Here is a 21,164-nt window from a genome sequence, read left to right as displayed (position 1 = left end):
GATGTCTTTTAGGTGGTTGTTGTCATGGTAATATATTTCATGTAGCACACGTTTCTTAAGGTCCTGTAACGTTAGCCTTTATGTATGAAGAGAAATGCAGGTGCCTTGAGGAATAACATTAGTAATCATCCATTTCATTCTTTTCTCCTCCAAAAGACCTAAAACCATTAAATAAAACGTGTCTGTGATTTAAGATTGACATAATTTATGACTGTCACTAACTTAGCCGGTGGCTTGTTTACAAAAGCAAAGTTAAAGACAAAACAAAGCTAAGATACTTGGAGGCTTCAGTTTGGAGGCAGGGCGAACTGATTTTGAAAGACATCCGATGAGTATGTTTTAATCAGCAGGTCACACCGGGATCCGTAGTGTTCTTTATGCGATAGCTCAGTTACTGACCCCGCTCCCTCGGACTGCTCCGCGAAACAAAACCAGCACACCGGTCCAGTACTGCGCCATCTCGTTACGTTAGCTCGGTAGCTAGAAGAAAGCTAGCTCGCTGCTCAGGGGGGCGAATCGCTTGTGCTCAAAAGGGACGACCCAAGTAGCAATTTGACAGATTTTACCGAAAGCAAGACATTTTACTCGTAAAGGTCGTGGTGAGTATTTTGTTCCAGACATTTTTTCATTTTTCCTTCCTTTTTCTTTTCTTTTTGGATTTTTTTCAACGATGCTTTTTCTATTTTGCGAGTGGACAGAACGTAATGTGCTGGCTAGCAAGCTAGCTTAGCTAACTTGGAGACGCTCATCCCCCTCAAAAACCCGAACGCTGGTTGTGGTTTTTAGAAACACGACGCTTTGGATGCGCCTTAGCTACAGTTTCATCCATTTTTTGCAAGTTTGTGTAGCTTTGTTTTTGTAGCGTTTATTGTGAAGACTTTTCTTTGACGGGACTGAGTTGTTTTTGGCACGCTTCTCAGCCAGCCCACCAGCTAAGCTAGCGCTAGCTAACGGCGTCAGATGCTCCTTTGGTTTTATAGTCGCAGCCTCATCCGCATCCATGATTGATTACAGATTATCGACTACACGTTTATCAGAATTTTGCAGGTTTTGGTTTTTGCAAGCAGAGGGACTGGTCTGATATCTGTATTTTTTGTGCTTTTCAATTGGTGGTCAATGCTGGCCGGTTTTGAGCCACCGAGGTTAGCGCAGGGCCTGAGTTTCACACCAAAGCCTGGTGGTGGCGCTGTCGGTGTTCCAGGCGGGTGTGTTGTGGATGGTTTAGGTAATTTTTGATGATCCCCAGACTTTGCTTTCCTGGCTACACACCTGCCCAATTTGTTTTTTGTGGAGTAGATTTTTCCCATGTTTTTTTCTCCCATGATGAAGAGTGATTTTTCTGATTTTGGAAGCTTTGGACTTGCCAGTGGCCTCAGTTTTGTTACATAACGTTACAAATACACATTTTATTAATTAAACATTTATCAATCTGAAAGAGTATTATGGCTGTTTATGTGTATTATAATCAACTCACGCTTTCACATTCACTCTTAGGCCGCAGGTACACCCACAAACCAAATTTAGTCATTTCATTAGAGACAGAAGCTAATGAATTAAAGTGTCTACAATAAGTGGAAAATACTAAGAAATTCAAAAGACATCACTGGGGGATTACATTTACAGGACACTAAAGAGTGGTCCCATAAGATCCTGTATAAAGTGATTCTGCATTCCAGCATTTATCACATTACCGAGTGCTAATAGTGACATTTCTATTTCAATGCAAGACTTTCCGCCCATTTTGAGATGGTGTATCTTTATTGAGTTAATAATAATAATGACAGTGCTCATGTTTGCCTCATTGTTGGGTGGAAAATTAAAACCAGTGGCCGGTATATTTCAGACAGAATTTTTTTTGTTGTTGTTTACTATTGAGTGGCTGGTGAATTTCAACATGTATCTGTCAGTGGCTGGTAGATGTTCACATTTTATATAAAAATAATAATAATTTCCCACGCTGCCTTATTGTCATGTCCTACATAGTGTTGATTTATTCATATATTAGAGGTAAATAATTCCTAACCTACTTAATATGTCACTCCAAACTCGATGTTCAAGGAATATGAAATAAATGGGTCTTCCCATGTTTAGATCATAAATTATGGATTGGCAAAATTAAAATTAAATTTGACATCTCAGTAATCAACATTTGCTTTCAATTTGTCAAAACATGAAAATACCTTTTTGGTACGTTCTCGTGATTTATCAGTTTAAGATTTTGCAAGATAAGATTTTTTTGGTATATTTACACACTTAACCTTGTTAGAAGGCTTGTGGCTCAAGGTGATCCCCTGCTGACATAACTCTCTAATAGGGCTTCACCTACACATCATAAAGGCTACACAAAGATAAGCACACACCCACTGCACTTTTCTGTCCAGGTAGTGATATAAATGTAATGGTTGTGTGTGTTTAGTTTCAGGTTTAGACTAGTGTCTGTGAAACTTGGATCTGTACTATATTGTCTCACTTTTCACAGTTTATGTTTGATTTAATTAGACGTTGCGCTTAAACATGCATTCGGGTCAGGTTGCAGTCCCAAAGCAGCTCGTTGTAATGGGATTTTCTTGGAGGCAAACCTTTTTCTTTTTTTTTCTTTTTTCTCTTTCTTCATTTTTAAATAGAGCTGTGTTACTGTGTATTGCCTCGTCACTGACTCTTGTTACACACTCCACCCAGGTAAGACTTGGTACAAGATAACCCTGCTCAGCTTGACTGAGGTGTGTTTTCTGTCACCTCAGTATAAATCGCGAGGGGCGAAGGTGAAGGTCGAGACACCAGCCCAAACTGATCCCAGCCCACAGTGTCAAACATCAAACAGACGACAGCCCTGCACACAGACGCTATGGAGTGAGTGATGAATGTTCGACCCCCTGTCAGCCGCCCTGGCTGACTGTTGATGCCACTACTATTTTCATGTCTGCTGTATCAGGGCTCACTTCCCATCTCCAACTTCACACTCTGGGCTTCACTGAGTTCTCACACATTCCCCTGTGTCTATTAGAATAATTGTAATATACCTCTGTTTATTGGATATTGAGAATTAGGACCGGTCAACTTTACAGTACCAGAAGAGGACACATTTTTAGCTGGGAGGAGCCCAGGGAGTATAAATGAGTCTGGTATTGTTGGTGTTTAGAATATGATATCAGGAGTAGTTATAATATTGCGATATAGCTTAAATGCTGTCCTCTGCTGGTCTTAAATGGTGCATTACAGCTTAACGATTTTCTGGACAAGTTTAACTGCTACTGTGAAATGAATAGTAGTTGTTTCTGCCTGCTTCACCATCATATTCACCTGACAAATCCCCCAAAGCACCCCCCCCCCCCCCATTTAATACTGTATGAAAGCACCAACAGGATTACCCAAAATGCCAGTTAATGAATACTGAATTAAAATAGTGAGATTTATTTTGTATTTTGTGAGTGAACTCATCAAACTCTATAAACAGTTGGACTACAGAGTCACAGCTTTGGGAAAGACTTGCCAGCATGTGACATTGAAAACATCATTTTGACAAGTCCTGCTGTAAGCCTTGTAATATAATGTCCAAACCTTGAAGTGGTTCCAGGTCCTCTTTCTGTCTCTCAGGTGGAAGTGAAGGATGGTTACTGTGAGTTGAACCAGGCGGCTTACTGTCACCACAAAGATACGTCTTGCCAGTGAATTGAAATGTGTTGCTCCTTACAATAGAATAGATTTTGAGGCAGCCTTGAACATTTTGAAAGTGAATGGGTTGCCTTGAAAGGGCGTGGCTTTTTGTCAGTTGAAGTATAACACCCTGTGGGAAACACCAGTGATGGTTATTTGTATTGTTAAAGGGGTGTAATATAAGGCATTTAGCAGGGATGTCGTCACCTCACAAGGTCCTGACTAAAACCGTGACACCTCTGGTGTCTAGAGTTATGTGTTGTCCATATTGACGCTTTTAAGTGTCTTGTGTAGTTCATTTCATGTCCAGTAGAGCGCTGGAACCCAGTTATTCAGATGCTTTTAAATCAAGTTAATGTTCAACCTCCTGTACAGCTGAGTACATATCTCCATTGTTTGGCTGTGTGGTATGAAAGAAGAGTCTGTAGTAGACACGTGATAACGGCATCACCACACTTCATATACTGGAATAGCTAAAACAAAAACTCTTGATGTAATGAACATTCTGACTTGAAGGTTTGTATTCTGCTGTTACCTTTTTCGTTCGTTGTAAACGCTGCACCTTAAATTCACATTTCGGTGATTTTGGTGCCAGCACTGTGATCCCACACATGCTGTCTGGTCAGTATGTGTTTGAGTGTGTGACAGGCCTCAAATGTGGATGCTTATTATGTTAATCTGTTATACAATTTGGATTAATTTACTTGGTTTGTGCAATCATGTGGTGCCATGTGTGTCTGTGAGGGAATTGGTGGTCATTGAATAAGAAAGGAATAATATGCAGCTCCACCTGCGTCTTGTATATTTTATGTGAGAGGCTGATGGATTTCAAAGCTTTAAATTTAGGGCATGTCTGCTGTTGATACAAACAATGTAAATGGCCTCATATTAACCCATAAGTTCCTGCACTTTTCTCCTTTTGTCTTCAGCACTTGTCTTTTAGATTTAAATGTGTTAATATCCCAGGAAAGCCCGCTGATTGGGTACGCTGTTTTGATTCGCAGTCACCACAGCTGGGGACTCTCCTGTATTTGACAGCAGGAGTAGTTCAGGATGTATGTTCCCCATTCTGCCACTAAATCTGGGGCTCGTGTGTCTGTGTGTCTTCCTGCTAGTCGTTCACCCACCACCTCCAGCCTGATGGCCAGCAGCAACGTCACCAACAAGACCGACCAGCGCTCCCTCAACTCTCGGGTCTTCATCGGCAACCTCAACACCTTGTTGGTCACCAAGGGAGATGTCGAGGCCATCTTCGCCAAATACGGCAAGGTCGTAGGCTGCTCTGTCCACAAGGGCTACGCCTTCGTTCAGTTTGTCAACGAGAGGAACGCCCGAGCTGCTGTCAACGGGGAGGACGGGAGGATGATCGTCGGACAAGTCCTTGGTAAGGATTCAAGTGGGTTTTTTTTGTTTTGTTTTTTAACTTTCAGACACTTGAAGATGTTTTTTTTTTTTTTACATCAGAGCCAGTTTCATTAGTCCCACAATTAGGTCTGTCCATTAGGCACTCTCATGACTCCGCTTTTAATATAAGACACATCCTTGGTAAACAGTTAGCCAAAGAGACATTTTTCCTTCTCGGACTGATTTTGTTTTGAATAATATTTTAGGCTTCATGACGTAAAATTAACAAATACCTCGCAAAAAGGAGAGCAAAGTCTGAAGAGGGAAAAACATAATTGAAGAAATTGATTGAGATCATTTTTTGCTGTTCACATAATCTGAACATTAAAGGGACTGGACCTGAAGTCCTTGGCATCACGCTCTCATTGATCTGTGTTTTGTGTTTTTCTCAGACATCAACCTGGCTGGAGAACCCAAACCACACAGGTCAAAAACCACCAAACGCTCCGCTGGAGACATGTACAGGTCAGTCACAGTGATACACCAACAATGTTGCCGCTGTTACACTGCACTTGAAGAAAAATACCACAATGACCTCGGCAAGAAAACAAAATCTAGCCAGGAACTAAATCATAAATAAATCTAAAAGCTCACCTGACTTGAGATACTCTGATACTGTCACCATGTTGTCTCACACGGACTCTTCTCACTCTTCCTCCTGAACAGCAGTTCTTCCTTTGAGCTCGACTACGACTTTCAGAGAGATTATTACGACAGGTGAGTAAAAAATGTTTCCGTTTGAAAGACAACAGAATGACAAACCACCTTTTTGTCAGTCAGTATTTTCTCTATTTCCTGAATATTTTTTTTACAGCAGTTTCTCTTCTTGTGTCTGCTGTACATTGTGCTTACAATAATGTTTTCTTAGCGCTGAAAATAACCCGTAATGTTTACTGTGTAAGATTAGGTGACACATTTTTCCGGTACAGTTTTTACCTCATTGAATAAAGCTGTCCACAACTGTACATTCCCACCAGAGTTTATTCATTTCTATGTGTAATATTATGTGTTTGATACCAGAATGTACTCGTACCCATCCCGTGTTCCCGCTCCCCCTCCCCCCTTGTCACGGGCCGTGATCCCGTCCAAGCGCCCGCGGGTCAGCCTGAGCGGAGGAAGCAGCCGGCGAACCAAGAGCAGCTTCTCCTCTTCCTCCAAGAGCAGTCAGAGGACTTCCTCGTCCAGAACAAGTAAGCCTCTCGGCCGCATACAAGATTGTCTGAAGATCCTGCATATTTGCATCTCCTGAAAACGTCTCAGCTTGACTTTACCTGCTTTAGTGGCTAAAGGTTGAAGGATCAGGATACAGTCCAGCATTATTCTATTAATTAGGAGGTGTGGTGGACATAAGTGCTGAAAGTAAGAATAAGAATTTCCTGCTTTTCTATATTTCATGTCTTTTGCTAATCAAACACTTTTGGCCCTTTTTTTTTTTTTAATTATTATTCAGACAAAAATAAGCTGCAAGTGATTAATTGTTTGATTTAGAGCTGAAACGATTAGTCAATCAACAGAAAATTAACCAACAACAATTTTTGATAATTGATTTTCGATGATTAAGCAAAGTGGCCAAACATTTGCTGCTGGACTCTTTTTGTCATATCACTGTTTATTAAACATCTTTGGGTTTTGGACTGTTAGTCGGAGAAAAAACACGCTATGTTCTGGGAAGTTTTGACGAGCATTTTTCACTTTCTTTTCAGTCATCTTTAAAGTGTCAAATACATGCAGTATATTGCAGTGGACTGTTGTGTGTTTGGCTGTGGAAGATTTAGTTTCACCATTTACAAGCACTTTGTCTCCATCATACTTGACTGAAGTTGTTCGTCCAGAGGTCTTTTAACACTCGTTCTCCCTCCATTTTGTCTGCAGTGAAAGTGGACGAGCTGCAGACCATCAAGCGGGAGTTGACTCAGATCAAAAGCAAAGTGGACGACCTGCTGGAGAGCCTGGAGCGCATGGAGAAGGACCACAGCAAGAAGTCAGGTACGCAGGAAGACTGTATGTTTTAATGGGGAGTATAATAATATATAATGGATCATGGTTTCTAACTGCGCTTCGTGTCCGGCAGAAGCTAAGAGTATAAAGACGGAGCCAGGAGAGGTGACTTCACCTCCGCACACAAGCAACAAGAAGGACGAGGGGATGAAGAGAGACAGGGAGAGCCAGGAGATGAACGACTCGGACGAGGACGACGATGAGGAAGAGGAGGGAGACCTGCTGGAGGAGGAAGAGGTGAGACTGGGAAACAAAAGGTTTACATTGGCCAGAGATGCAAAGACTTTTCCTTTTTATGGTTACCAATTCCAATACTCGGGATATCTGCTGATGCCGAGTCCCGATCGGAGTTCTCAAAACCAATTCTGTCTTTTTCCCCAAATACAAAATCTGTTCACGTCAATACATGCAGCTCGTTTGGATCACTGGCTCTACATGCAAGTAAACACGTACACCATCTCAGTTTGCAAAGACCAAATATGTTGTTGTTTTTAACCAGAATTTGGTGAAATAGCTTATTATCAGACCACAAATGAGACAAGAATTAGGTTGGAAAAACAGATGTTTCCGTGGGGCCGTGCCTCACTGATGACGACGTTTTAACTTTATTCACTGATTTTGGTGAAACTTAATTGTGTTTTTATGGAGAAAATATTTTCTTGTTTTCCCTCTGATGTCCTCCGGCCGCTCTGTGAGTTTCTTGATGGACAGGTAGCTTTGCTTGTTGCTAAAGTAACAAGTAACTGCAGCTGCCGTTGGCTAATTAGCTCAGTTAGTCGTACGTATCGCATCGGTGTCTGTACAGAAATATGGGTTTGAGGTTTTTAAAAACTGTCACTATTGCATCGTTTGTACAGTTGAGTTTTCAACTGTAAAATGTCCCGATTAGTATGTGCCTTCGTCACAATTATTTAAAAAAACAAATATAAAGGATCTGTATCAAGATTGTTTTATGGTAAAAAATTACTGTCGTGCAATATATAGTTAACAGGTTTTTCTTTAATGCTGATTTAAGTTGGCGCCTGACAGTATTTCAAGTGTTTAAAAGTGTTTATTACATTATGACCCACTGCTGTTGCTACATGGTTTTAAAGTTTATCACGCTTCATCACTAAATCATCTGTCGCTCATACGAACTGTCTTTTTCAAACTGCAGGTGAAGAGTCAAGAGAGGGAGGACGAAGAGGAGGAGGAGGAGGAGGAAGGAGAGCACGTGGAAGGCGACGACGACGGTGACAGCGTCAACGGCGAAGACGACTCGTAGGCACGGACGACCCCGACGCATGCAGCGTACACACAGCTTCCAGAAGGAACTCGGACTCCTGTTTTAACCCTCATATTGTAGATACAAAAAGCAAACACACACGAGCATGGTGCACACACTCTGTTGTTCATTGTCCCTAAAGCCGTTTTTTTTTTTCTTTTTCTTTTGTTTATTTTGGCCAGTTGTCCGGTATCATTGTAACAGGAATAACTAGCTGTAGGTTTGGGTTTGTGTTTTTACTGCGTCGTTACGTGTCTTAAGGAGAAGGCAGAAACATGGACTGTTAATGTTCTCAGAGACGACAGCTCGACGGACATGTCTTAATGCGAGGACGAACATTCAGCTACAGGAGACCGTTTTTAGGTTTAATGTGTTTGTTTTCCCTCATCGGTGAGTTTGTTTGAACTTGTGTGTCTGTATGTTGATGTCAGTTTTTTTATACTATTCAGTTTAACTGTAAAGGAATAAATTGCAATAAAATATTAAAATGGAAAGTGCCTTTTTCTGTTATTTGTTTCAATTCCACGATCTAGGTTGGTGAATCCTGAAACAAATTTGACATGAAACAGACATACGTTTTTAATAAAAATCAAAAAAGACCACTTCCTTCTGCTTGAGAGCTCAAAGGAAAAACCGTTTTATCACAACTTGGAATTAGATTTTGTAGCTTTGGCCACTGGTTCTATAAGTTTTAATACTTTGTAATCACCAAAGTAAGTGAAGTCTCGTTCTGCACCAACGTCACTACAAAGTTTGAAGTTCCAGCGTATGAGTTGTAAAGAAAGGCCCTCAGGCTAGTCAAATTTATTTGGAGAGAAAACAAGCAAACGGTAAAATTAAAACCCAAACTGTTTGCTGTAAACATACATCATAGTTTACAGACACTCCTCCTACTTCAACTTTGACCTACTTGCCATAGGTGTGTGCTGACTGAGCGATTATAACCATGATTTCAGGCGCACTCACTGTCAGTTTTACCTCCAGATAAATTGATAGCTGTTGGCTTATTTACAACCTGTCTGATCGTCTGACTGCTCGAGTTTGTTGCTTTGAGCCTTTTTGTCAGGTGATGACAGGTGATGTCACGTAGAGCTGAAACAATAAGACGATCAACAAAAGAAAATCTGCAACTATTTTGATAAGAAAGTGCGATCTGCATTTTTCACAAATCTTTTCATTTTATGAAGTAGTTAAGATAATTGTTAGCTGCAGCCCTCAAGTCATGCGTTGGTTTCCGCCTCTTGTTGCATTTTCTTTCAACCAAACCTTTATGACGGATAGAAGGTCATAAGTATGAGGATTGGAAACACCAGGAAGTGTAATTCACTAAATGGAGAAAAAGCTGTCAATGACCCCACAAACAAGTAAACCATAGTTTCAAGTTTATTATTATTTTAGATAAGGTGGACCTTTTAGCTGTCCCCTCAACAAATATATTACAGTCACAGTACATTCACAGGTAAATATTAAAACATAAAAACCATCCTGGCCTGCGTTCCCGTTAAAGGATGTTGGCTGATGATGTTCTGGTAAATGGCTCATTAGACCCACGCAAGTGCAAAACACTTTTTCTCTAATCCTATGCTGAAAACGAAATTATGATTTGGTTACTAAAACCACATGAAGTGTTTGCAAATGCCTTATGAATATCGTTCATTTTTAGCTGGAACGTCAACTCAAAGTACATCTCAGGTACACACATAGTGCAAAAGATACTTTAAACAAGTCTAAATAAGTTCAGTAAAAACATTTTATACATAGTTTGTATTATAATAATACTCAGTTTTTCTCTGTGCATCGGCCGTCTTCATTATATCCAACTGGCCACAACTTCCTGCTGGACTTTTCAGGCTCTCAGCGAGACGGACAGTGTGAGGACGCTCAGCAGGAGCAGCACAGCTGGCAGGGAAAGAGACAAAAGGCGTTTATCAGAAAATGGTTGTTTTCTTTAAAGAGTTAAATTGAGTTTATAAACTGCAGTTCATTTCCAGAGGGATCAATTTTTGAGCTGACTCGCTGTGCACTGACTGAAAGACTCTTTTGGTTTTTATCCAGGAACCTTCCTATGAATTTATGATAATGCAGTACAAAAAAAAAGAAAGAAGTAAAATAAAATAAAGTGTTATGTCCTTCCTGCAGTTCCATCAGTGTGTGGATTGCCTTCAAATGTGTTAAATTAGGACACCAACTCCTTCTGGACTAGTGCGTCTGAACACCTAAAACTAAAGTACAAATATATAATGGCAGCGCGTTGTTTACCATGAGGGTGGACAGCTCCACTAGATCCCGATGTCGTCATTGTGGTGGGTGCTGGTGTGGTGATGTTGCTGGCCGGGTTGGCGAGGTTCAGAGGACCAATGGCCCGGGAGATGTTGAAGGGACCAAGAGTACCTGAACAATAATATGAGGGGACAGAGCAGTGGGAGGTTAGCTTAAAGTCACAATAAAATGCATTAAATCTGGTTTAGTTCACAGTTGAAATATAATATAAAGTTTGAAAGAGAAAGCAGTAAATCCTTCCAAAATCCTTCCGAAATTAGCGATTAACTGGGTCAGTGTCAAATCTGCACACTTGGAAGTCATCATAAAGTACCAAATTTAAGTACCCAGTTTTTGGGGGCTAATGCTAGCGCGTTAGCTTGCTACTTGGACAGTTACAGAAACATTGTTGAATGTTATAAGCTGATTGTTGGGTTTTTTGTTTTATTTTTTATTTTAATATACATTGTCTGATCTTTCTGCATTGTAATGTTATATCTTGCTAGCCTCTATCCAGCTACTATGCTGGTTAGCTGCTAGCATGATATGATCAACTTGTCCAAGTAAACCACTGTTTTTGTTTGTATGTTCACTTTATAATTTAAGTAATAACATTACTTAAAATATTAACTCGGGTAAATACGAACAATAAATGCTGCGTAACTTCAAAAAATCATGTTGTGAACCAAACAATATTATGTACAGTGTGTGTTAAAGTGTGTCTTACTTACTTCCATCAAAACTTCCAGTCCCGAGGAGGAGGGAGAAGGTGGTAACATGGCTCGTCCTGGTGTTGGTGGCGTTCACATTGGGGACGTTGAACTCACACTGGATCACATTGCCTTTCACCATGCCTCGAATTTCTGTCACTCTCTAGAAAGATAATGTGACATAAAGTAAAATTTGGAAAGGTGAAATAAGCGTAGAGAAAGTACAGCAAAGTTTAGCAAAGCAAATAAAATGAAGATACAACATATAATATATTTACACATAAAATTAACAGAATTATTTTCATTCTCATTTAAATTTGAGAAATGTTGGTCAATTATGGTCCAATATTGTGACTGCTCTGTCTTTGAAGGGTCATTTAGTTTTTTTTTGTAGTTTTGTACGTAAGTTTGTAGTTTAACATATTATCCACAAATTGTGTGTACTTTACAACCAGTTTTTCGTGTGTTGAGAAAACAAGGTACATGAAACTTACCTGAGATAGATAATCTGACATGTTTTGTTCTATTCTTTTTGAAAATTACTTTATTGAAGTCTTTTAACATCATGTTGAGTGTTTTCGATGTCTGTTCTTATCTTTTGTCTCTTTGGCTTCAGCACACAGCCGTAAAAACAACAAAGACAATTTTTCCACATTGCGGACAATAAAGCTCCTAACTGAGCAACCAAACAGTTTCTGTCAAATATCAGCTTCTTATCAGCACTTAAACACAGAAACCAGCAGACCTCTCAGATCAATCTTCACGTGTACATGTTATTATGGGACCATGATGTAATTTTTGGCATTTTATTACCCACAGATGGGTGTCAAATTAAGGAAGCGTTAATAAATTAGTTAAGAAATATATCAAATGCAGGGGGGGTCACTCAATGTTTGTAATAAAATCATGGGAATTATATGTTATAGCCCTCATAGTCTCCCGACTGAACACATGGTAGATTTTGGAGATTTTTCTGTCATATAACATAAACAAGTACATTTCCTTATGTATGAAGAATAGATTAAATACACTTTTTATCCGTGTTTATGGCGGTAAATTTGAGGCCTTACCCTCTCTGTTGGAGTGAGCCCAGCATCAGTGTTGTTTCTCTGCATTGTCCGGAAGAAGAACGTCCCATTGTTCGAGCTGTTTTGAGCACAGATGAAAAGCATGGTGGTGCCCTGAGGAAAGAAATTGTGGTGAAAGGATGAGATGGCGTCCTCAAAGTGAAGACAATGACAAACTCCACCTTTGTACAAATGTGTTTTTGTTTTTTGTTTAGGCTGGAAATGATTCAACAAAGTGATGAAATAGTCCACAAAATAGCTTTAGTTTCCTGCTCTTCTTGTTTTGTCTTGGTGTTCACCCGTGAACGTTTTGGGGCCATTGTGCATGATTTCTTACTTATGCTTCCTTGTTGGCATGTATTTCATGTCAAGTTCTCACCTCTGGAAAGTCTTTCACATTGCACAATTTGTTGCTGCGAAGCCTCTATCCAACTATTCTACCAGCTGCTAGCATGATAATTAGCAGCTAATTGGGTCAGCGTTAAAGCTATACACAAGCACTTGGATGTCATTGTAAAGTACCGAGTTTAAATTAAATTTTAAATGCTCAAATGTTTAATTTCATCCAAGAAATCAGCTATCCAGCCCCATTTTGCCTGGTTTGTGGTGGGCTAATGCTAGCTCATTAGCCTTGGACAATCACAGAAATATTGTTGAATGTTTGCAGTTCATTAAGTTGTTTTGTTTTATTTTTATTTTAATATACATCGTCTGAAGCACTCTGCTTTATAACCTACATTTCACATGAAGTCACATCCACTGAGCATCAGAGGCTAGCTGCTAACGTTGTATCTTGCTTGCCTCTATCCAACTACTATGCTAGTTAGCTGCTAGCAGGGAAAGTTAGTTAACTGGCAAAGCCTCAATGGTACAAGCGCTTGGGGGTCATTATAAAGAGAAAGTGTAATTTTAAATGTGCAAACATGTTTACGATAATAGGTTAACTGTGTATTACAGCAGGTGAAACATTGATTTATTGTGCTATCCCGCTATGAGACACCAGTTTATTACTCTTCTGTGAAAACATAGCAGCCATATAGCACCTGTTGAAAACATCATAGTGGATTTAAAGGCTGTATGTACAGGCAGAGAAATGGAGCCTTTAGTATTTTATAAGACACTATAAAACACTTTCAGATGATTAATGGACTCTTTCGGCGATCTTTATCAACTCAATAAATAACTATCAAGTCAATAAAAGTCATATGGCCGTGACATATTTCACAGGTGGTCATGAGTCACTAGATCAATAAGTGTGAATAAAGAAGCCAGTCAATTTGCTCTCGCTGGGAGCTTGGACATGTTAACAACTGGGTGTTACATAAAAACGGATGCTGTATAAATATATTTAACATTAACCTAGTACAATATTTGCAAGCATACTCAGGTATCATACAATTATCAGCTCTCCACTGGTATTTACACTTTATTGGTTGTTGGAGATCAACATCCTGGTGGAAAGTATTTCCCTAACATAATATAATAACTGCTATTTGGTCTCTGTGAATCTACACTGTCTCGTCTGGAGAAGAGGAAGAGGTTCAGCCTGGCCTGTAGGTCCTCTGAAAGGGGAAAACCTTTGTTGGTGAAGTCTTTTGGAGGATCCAGTCCTTGATTTGGGACCATATATATATATAGACTGTATATTCTCTTAGATGTTTGAAATTGGCCACCACTGTACTGCTTTTTGCTTTTAGGTAACTGAATTATTACACCAGTAATTGTGTGTGTGTGTGTGTGTGTGTGTGTGTGTGTGTGTGTGTGTGTGTGTGTTACCTCTGAAGCATTCACAGTGAGTCCCAGTGCGATGTATCCCATGGAGTCTCCCCTGAGCTCGATGGACAGCTCAGTACCGTTGGGAGCCACTGGGGTGCTGGTGACCACAGACGCAAACAGACAGCTGTTGTTTCCCGCAGGATCACAGTTATCTGGTGTCTCCACACACAGTTTAGTGACTCCACAACCATCCCGAGTGATGTTCACCTGGGAGACACACACACACACAGTCATTTATATACCAAGTCACAAGAGTAGGCATTTAAGGACTTCTGCAACATTAATCGATAAACCTGTTATGCATTTACATTAAAGATGCATCTTTGAAAAGGACCTAGAACATGTGCAACACAACAAATGGATGAATGAACATTTCTCAATAGAAGAGAAGTCCAAACACAGGAAATGTAACTAACTATTGTTAACTAAAAATGATTAGAGCTAACAGCTTTAAAGACCCTGACACAAACCCTTGTATCGGTGTTATATTTAAACATATATTCTGAAATGGTTAATAAACCTTTGAAATATTAAGAACAAAAGATAGCTGTTGAAGCTCAAAAGGAAATAGACTGCAGCTTTTGAAAGCAATCGTTAAACAAATATTGTAGTTATTTGTATTAAGCACAAAGGTCAAGCAGGTATTTACACTGAGAGCGAAAGAAATCCCACCTGTGTATTATTGGCAAATGACAAATGAGACGTTCCTTGGACACCCGTTGCCACATAAACCATCAATGCAGCAACCAACAGGATCAATCCTCGTTCCATTCCTAAGAGGAGGACACAGTAAATAAGCAAAAAACATAGAGTTAATGATATGAGAGCCTTTCTATCACCAACACACTTCAATTTAAGTTGAAAAATCTTAATAAATCCTAGAGATATTAAAACTGTTCTTAGAATATCCATGCCCAATAACATTAATAATATATCTGAAGTTAAAATTTGTATTTATACACATTTCAAACTTTATGAATGATTCATTTAAGACCAATAATAACAAAGTGTATGATTGTAATTCTGCCAAGTTAACACATTTGGTTCAGTGAAAAGATGAAAAAACAGAATCTGTATTCATATATCAGAATTTACATTATTAATGAATTGATTAAGTTTGTATTGTTCAGAGTGCTGCATATATTTTCAAAAGAAAAATAAAAAAATCACTGACACAAATGAATACTTAGTATATGTACTATAATATGTACTTCTGTACTATACTATAGTAGTGGAGATATCAGAATAAATACTAATAAATTATACATAAAATAAATATAAATCCTCATATTTTGTGTAGTCCAACGTCTCCCAAATCACACAGCAAAATAAAGAATAAAAGTGATGGTAATCACGCAGGAGAATCCGTATCTAAAAATGTGATTTGATCAGGTTTTCTTACCTGAGCTGTAAAAGTCAAACGTTGAGCTGAAGTATGTTCTTTGTTCAGGTGTTTCTGCTCCTCTGTGTGCGTATGATCCCTGCGGGAAGGATTTAAATCAGCAGGTGACAGCGCTGATGCTCAGTGCTGGTGATGCAGGAGGGGGGAGGAGCTTTTTGCGGCATCTTGAAGAGGCCTGGAAAGAATTCACCTGACGGGCTACCTGCCTGGAAGGTGTGCACTTCAGGAAGTTAGTTTCCCTGAAACAAGCCCCGTCATTGTTGAGAGGAAATCAGTTTCTGAACAGGGTGTGTTATCCCCACAAAACACCACAGTTAAGAATTTATCCAATAGTTTATTGTAGTTCAAAGTTTGGATTATAGATTATCTTTAGTTTTGGTTTACTCACATTTTTATATCTACTTTCATATAAAATATACGTAAAAAGTCAAATAAAGACTTTACAGACTGTCTTCCAAAATGATGAAATCATAGTTTGACATAAACCTTAAAATCAAAAACATTTTCTTATACTATTCACCTGATTATCTGCATACTAAATATGAGTCAGGTCAGTGGCAGTCTAGTAATAAGCTGCTCCAAATCCAATAAAAGAAGCTAAAAGTAGTAGTAGTAGCGAGAGCAGGATTAAACTTAAACTTTCCGAATACTTGTAACAAATTGCAGTTAATAGTAATTCAGATTACCATGTGAGCCATCACTGTCTGACAAAGTAAACTATCCAGTGTCACCTGATGTGGTGACAGATAGTCAGCATGCCAAACGTTATAATAGTAAAAGCCGAGGAACATCGTGATCCAACATTCCTATCAGATTAGTTTTATTTCTAGTGTTTTCATTTCATTTCCTGAAGTTGAAGCTTACTATAGTTCATAATTAAAACGACAAAAGAGAACATCGTACAACAGTACACTTCACAAAGCTCAGTGTCTGAGATTACTACACTTCTCCGTGTATTATACTCCTGTCAAAGATGAGAGGCCTCTGAAACTATATTTAACCCCTTAAGAGACTCTCTCCTGAGACCCAGACCTGATCAAGTTTCTTTTGTGTCAGTAGTTCTTTTGAAGCAGGGCGTACCCCTTCTCAACAACAGGAGCAAACTCTGGAAAATGAAGAATTACTTCCATAAAAAGACTTTCCTTCACAAACACGAAGGACTCTGTTTTTGTGAACATCAGGGAGAAACCTCCATTATCTCAGTTATTGTGAAAAAGGTCAACATCTGATCACTGAATTGGTATATGTGCAGACATCCTTAACAATTACTCTAAAGGTGATACTGCGAGAAAGAACCAGTTTTTACTTCTCCTGAAACTAAATGTCAAAGGGAACTCGTACTTGTACACATCTGCTCTGGTATTGTTCAGAGTGTTTTCTTCTCTAAAAACAATGGAGGCTCTACTATGTGCCTATACAATACAGTATAAAGCACCGAGTACAATGAACACAGTACAGCAGTATGGAGAAGTAGAAGTACTGAAGTATCCTTCTTAGCTTGAAGTTAAAATTCTGACCTGCTTGTGTTTTTAAATGACAAAAGCAGCTTTTTCCAGACTATTATGAGTAACAGTTACTTACGAGTGCAAGTTATAGTGTTATCTAAGCTCAATTGTCCATTTACTAGCTTTTAGCAGTCACTGAAGAAGACCATGAAAAGCTCCGAAAGTGGTGACTACGTTACGAAAAAAAGAAGAAGCTGCTATTGGTCCGATATGACCAAGTACAAGACACTTGGTCATAAAAGTGGAATAAAACAAGCCAGCTAGTTAAGTTAAAGTGGAATGTGCTGCTCTACTTTATGTTTACTGTGTGCTATGCTATGCTAGTTTATTATATTGTGAATATGCCAGTACAATTAAATACAATAAACATTTTAAATGGAATGATAAATAGCAACACTGTGAATCACTGTGGAAATCAAGGGCACAATTTTCTGATAGTGGAGCAAAATGACTTTTACTGAAGCGGTTGAATTATATTTTCAGTAAATTTTATTTCCCTCCAGCCTTCTCCACACTGAGCGCGTTTACATGCTCGCCAGTATCACGGCTTTGAGTCTTATCCTGGTTTTGAGCATATTCGGGATGTTTACATGAGAAACCTGGTTGTTCATATCTCTGTAAACATGATTCTAACAGTATCCAGGTTTCTGATCGTCACAACAAATAGAAACCTGGATAAGGTGTTTACATGCAACAGTATCTTGGTTTCTATCAGAGTATCCCAGGTAGCTTATTTAGGTTTCTGACACCAAGATATGATGTTTACATGCACAACACATAACCAGGATATTTCAAAAACCTGATCACAATCAGGATACTAGTTTGCATGTAAACACACTTGCTGATTGTGGGGAAATACTAAACCCTTTCCCCCCATTTGTTGTTGACCTAAAAATAGTCAAATTAAAATACTGGAATCAGCCCCCACAAGTCCCTAAATCCCCTGAAAAAACACAGAGGACAGTATCCTCAAATGAAGCTATTCTGGCTGCAGTTCTATGAAAACTTGGACTGCATTGAAGTGACTGAAAACAATCAGTTTCGGGTTTTTTTCTAATAGTGAAAAAATATTACAGCGTAAAAAGACTTATTGGAGACCAAATAAACATGCTTGACTTATTGGAGGTCTCGCCCTGCCTGGACTCCACCCTCAAACCCACCTCGGCACAAATTCGGATTTCCTGGTTCCAATGAGTTACAAAATGGCAGACAGTGTTAAAACGTCCATTTCGAAACCTGTGAGGAATGTCACTGATGCAGTTTTTGTTTTTTCCTTTGCAGTCCTCTGTTGGTTTGTAAAGGGGAATTTACAGCAGCAGTTTGACGTCAGACTGCTGGCTCTTTTCTGTATTGAGTAAATATTATTCTTTGTTATTTAGATGATTATATTTATTCAAATGTTACTTTCTATAAAATTACTTGAATAATTACGATCATTTGTTTATATTAATGTGACAACAGGGATTTTACTTGGGTGACAGAATCGACTTTAGGTTATAGGACTGAGTTTTAAATATCTCCTCTTCAAATGACATCGTTCACATTACGCTCACCTTAACTGCTCTGCAGTTAAGGTGAAAGGCAGGTGTACCATGATTCCTGGGAACACACTCTGTAAAATTGTCTTAATGATGTAATATTTATGAAAAACGCCCTCCAAATACTGGTAGCCACATCATTACGAGTTCTTCCTTAGGGAGAATCTAAAATGTGAAAAGCACCCCAAGACATTTACTTTAGAACAGGTTTAACTAACAGCGGTCCCTCATCAAATATGTCTGATGTCGCCACATTGATTGTCTCTGAGTAATTGTATTTGCTCAGTAGGTTTGTTTGACCAACATACACACCTTAGAGGGAGGTCAGCCTGCAGGGCCTTGTGTTAAACCTATTTCATCCCCTGCTCCCATTAAATGTGGCATCTCCCAAGGTTCAATTTCAGGGCCCCTTTTTATTCTCGTTAATCATTCTCCCCCTTGGCTCTATCTTTGAGAAATATAATATTTCAATAATATTAAAATATAGTCACTTCATTAAATAACAAACAAGTCAGTTTTGTTTTGAAGGGCAGCTTTTATCCGCTGAGAAGCATAACCAAAGTAAAGCCGTTCTTGTCTCATAAGGACCTGGACACAGTTATCCATGCTTTTATCACCTGGGGTCGACCCGTTCCACCCTGTTGCCGCTCCCAGGCTCTGGAATAGTCTCCTGTCCCACATTAAGTCCTGTTCCAAATTTAAAAACCCACCTTTTTTTCTCTTGCTTTTAGTTCAGTCTGAGGTTGCCCCATGGGTTTTGTCACATACCCTCTTACCCTAACTTCTAACGTCCTCTTACTGCGTTTTAATCTGTCGTTTGGTTTTATTCAATTTCTTGATTTCTTACCGTGTAGGAAACATAAACAGAACAATGTTTTTTTGAGCATGTGAGCAAAAACATGAGTCAGCATGAGCTGCTGCACAGTAATCACACTAACATGCACAGAAAAAAGACAATAGAGACACTTGTGAACAACTCTTCCTCATTCTGTGAGATAACAACTATCGTCACCTGTGACATCTTGACATGAGATATGAATCTGCAGAGCAATACGATGACAAGATGGAAAATACTTCAGAAGATACTCATTTCCTTCTATTCATTTCCACAAGATGTTGTATAATCTGATCTACTGTGACTAAATCAGCCTAACATGATCATCTGATTTGATTTGTACAGTTAATTTAGTTGAATACTTTTCAACTTTGCTATATAAATGAAGTTTGATGTTTTTTATAAAAAAACAAAAACAAAACATACACAGGTATTGTGGGAGAATTGTTCCTGATTATTGCAAGCTGGGTGAACCTCTGTAGCCCGTGAGTGTGAGCAGAATATAACTACCAGTTGTTACTACTACTAATACTCCCCTGAGATAAGAAAAGAAAAGCCTCTTACAATCAGAAAAGATTGAGATATGATTATATTAGTATCACCTTTGTTAAATAGAGTCTTAACTTGAACACAGGATATGTTCTTTTATATTCTTCTGTTCAACAACTTGATTTCTACTATTTTATGAAGATTGGACTGATTGACGCAGGTTTTCAAAGTTTAGTTGTTTTAGGAAGAGAAGTGTTGAGAATCAGTGATTTTTTGGGGGGAAACATGTAACTCAATGAGAAGCCCTGCACACGCCTCCTAAACTAATAAAAAATTATAATTAATCACAGTGAAGCTCAAACACACCCACAGTAAACCGTCACAGGTGTTTCAGGTAGTCGTCTCCTCAGGGCTGTATGGGTGTGTAAAGTTTCATTGACCTCAACAGATCCCAGCAGCTCCACCTCACTTCAGACTGAAAGGAAGTCTAATCAAATCAAACAGAAGAACTGAAAGCAGCAGAGAGGGTGAGCCAGACCTCTGTGAGAAAATCCTACATTTAGACACACACCTTTATTCTTATTACTTTTATTGAGTTATTAGTTTTTGTATTTAATTTTTGAAAGCCTTATAATTTGTACTCAGTGGTGGAGGAAGTATTTATATCCTTTACTTAAGTAAAAGCACTAATACCACAATGTAAAAATACTTTTCCGTCTGTTTCCCAACAGACTTGTCAGATGAACGGAAGCACCCTTTCATTGTCCCACCTGTCATCTTCATAGTTAATACTATTAATTATCAATTAGTGGTGGAAAGTAACCAAGTACATTTATTAAAGTATTGTACTTAAGTACAATTTTGAGATACTTGTACTTTACTTGAGTTCCACAAGCTACTGAGCAGATAAAGTGTTGTGAAATTGTTCAAATGTTTGGTTAAAGCGTGTCATCTATTTCAGAGGCAAATTACTTTGTATGATGAAGGAGAAGCAAAGAAAAAAGTAAATTAAGAGCCAAAACAGCATCACATTCCAATAACTAATAATTTATTTGCTCAATAAGAAACCAGCACCATAGAAAATAATATTTACCCATATAAAAATACATAGTGAACACATGAAGTGTAACATTGCACAATATTCCAGAAACATTAAGAAGTCACATGAGAGCACAGACATGAAGGAGGCAACGTCTGGTTAAAGTGCACTGAGTGAAACTGTAACAGGTGATTTTAAGAAATCAGATGATTTAGTTACAGAAA

General features: G+C 38.8%; 2 protein-coding genes across 5 annotated transcripts; one reads left to right on the top strand and one right to left on the bottom strand.

Moving 5' to 3' along the window:
- The first annotated feature begins 494 nt into the window (after positions 1-494).
- LOC139296170 (heterogeneous nuclear ribonucleoprotein C) lies at positions 495-8,814 on the top strand. 4 transcript variants are annotated; one of them, XM_070918506.1, is made up of 9 exons: positions 495-599; positions 2,742-2,850; positions 4,770-5,038; positions 5,451-5,523; positions 5,728-5,775; positions 6,079-6,248; positions 6,931-7,044; positions 7,133-7,293; positions 8,213-8,814. In XM_070918506.1, exons 2-9 carry the CDS (start codon positions 2,846-2,848, stop codon positions 8,318-8,320), a joined length of 948 nt encoding a protein of 315 aa, XP_070774607.1. In that variant the 5' UTR covers positions 495-599; positions 2,742-2,845; the 3' UTR covers positions 8,321-8,814. The 4 variants fall into 4 exon arrangements, with proteins under 4 accessions (XP_070774607.1, XP_070774605.1, XP_070774604.1 ...); XM_070918504.1 differs by having other exon boundaries at positions 7,130-7,293; XM_070918503.1 differs by having other exon boundaries at positions 5,725-5,775.
- Positions 8,815-9,685: 871 nt separating this feature from the next.
- On the bottom strand, positions 9,686-15,650 carry LOC139296488 (putative ferric-chelate reductase 1). Its single transcript, XM_070918898.1, has 7 exons — positions 15,535-15,650; positions 14,805-14,905; positions 14,133-14,339; positions 12,360-12,470; positions 11,311-11,452; positions 10,580-10,711; positions 9,686-10,219 (listed from the first exon to the last, which is right to left on the bottom strand). The coding sequence occupies exons 2-7, from the start codon at positions 14,901-14,903 to the stop codon at positions 10,167-10,169; spliced, it is 744 nt and encodes a 247-aa protein (XP_070774999.1). The 5' UTR covers positions 14,904-14,905; positions 15,535-15,650; the 3' UTR covers positions 9,686-10,166.
- Between the last annotated feature and the right edge of the window lie 5,514 nt (positions 15,651-21,164).

Source organism: Enoplosus armatus, chromosome 14, assembly GCF_043641665.1.
Source record: "Enoplosus armatus isolate fEnoArm2 chromosome 14, fEnoArm2.hap1, whole genome shotgun sequence".
Lineage (NCBI taxonomy): Eukaryota > Metazoa > Chordata > Actinopteri > Centrarchiformes > Enoplosidae > Enoplosus > Enoplosus armatus.
The sequence above is the reverse complement of the archived record's forward strand: the minus strand, read 5'-3'. Positions and strand labels throughout refer to the sequence as shown.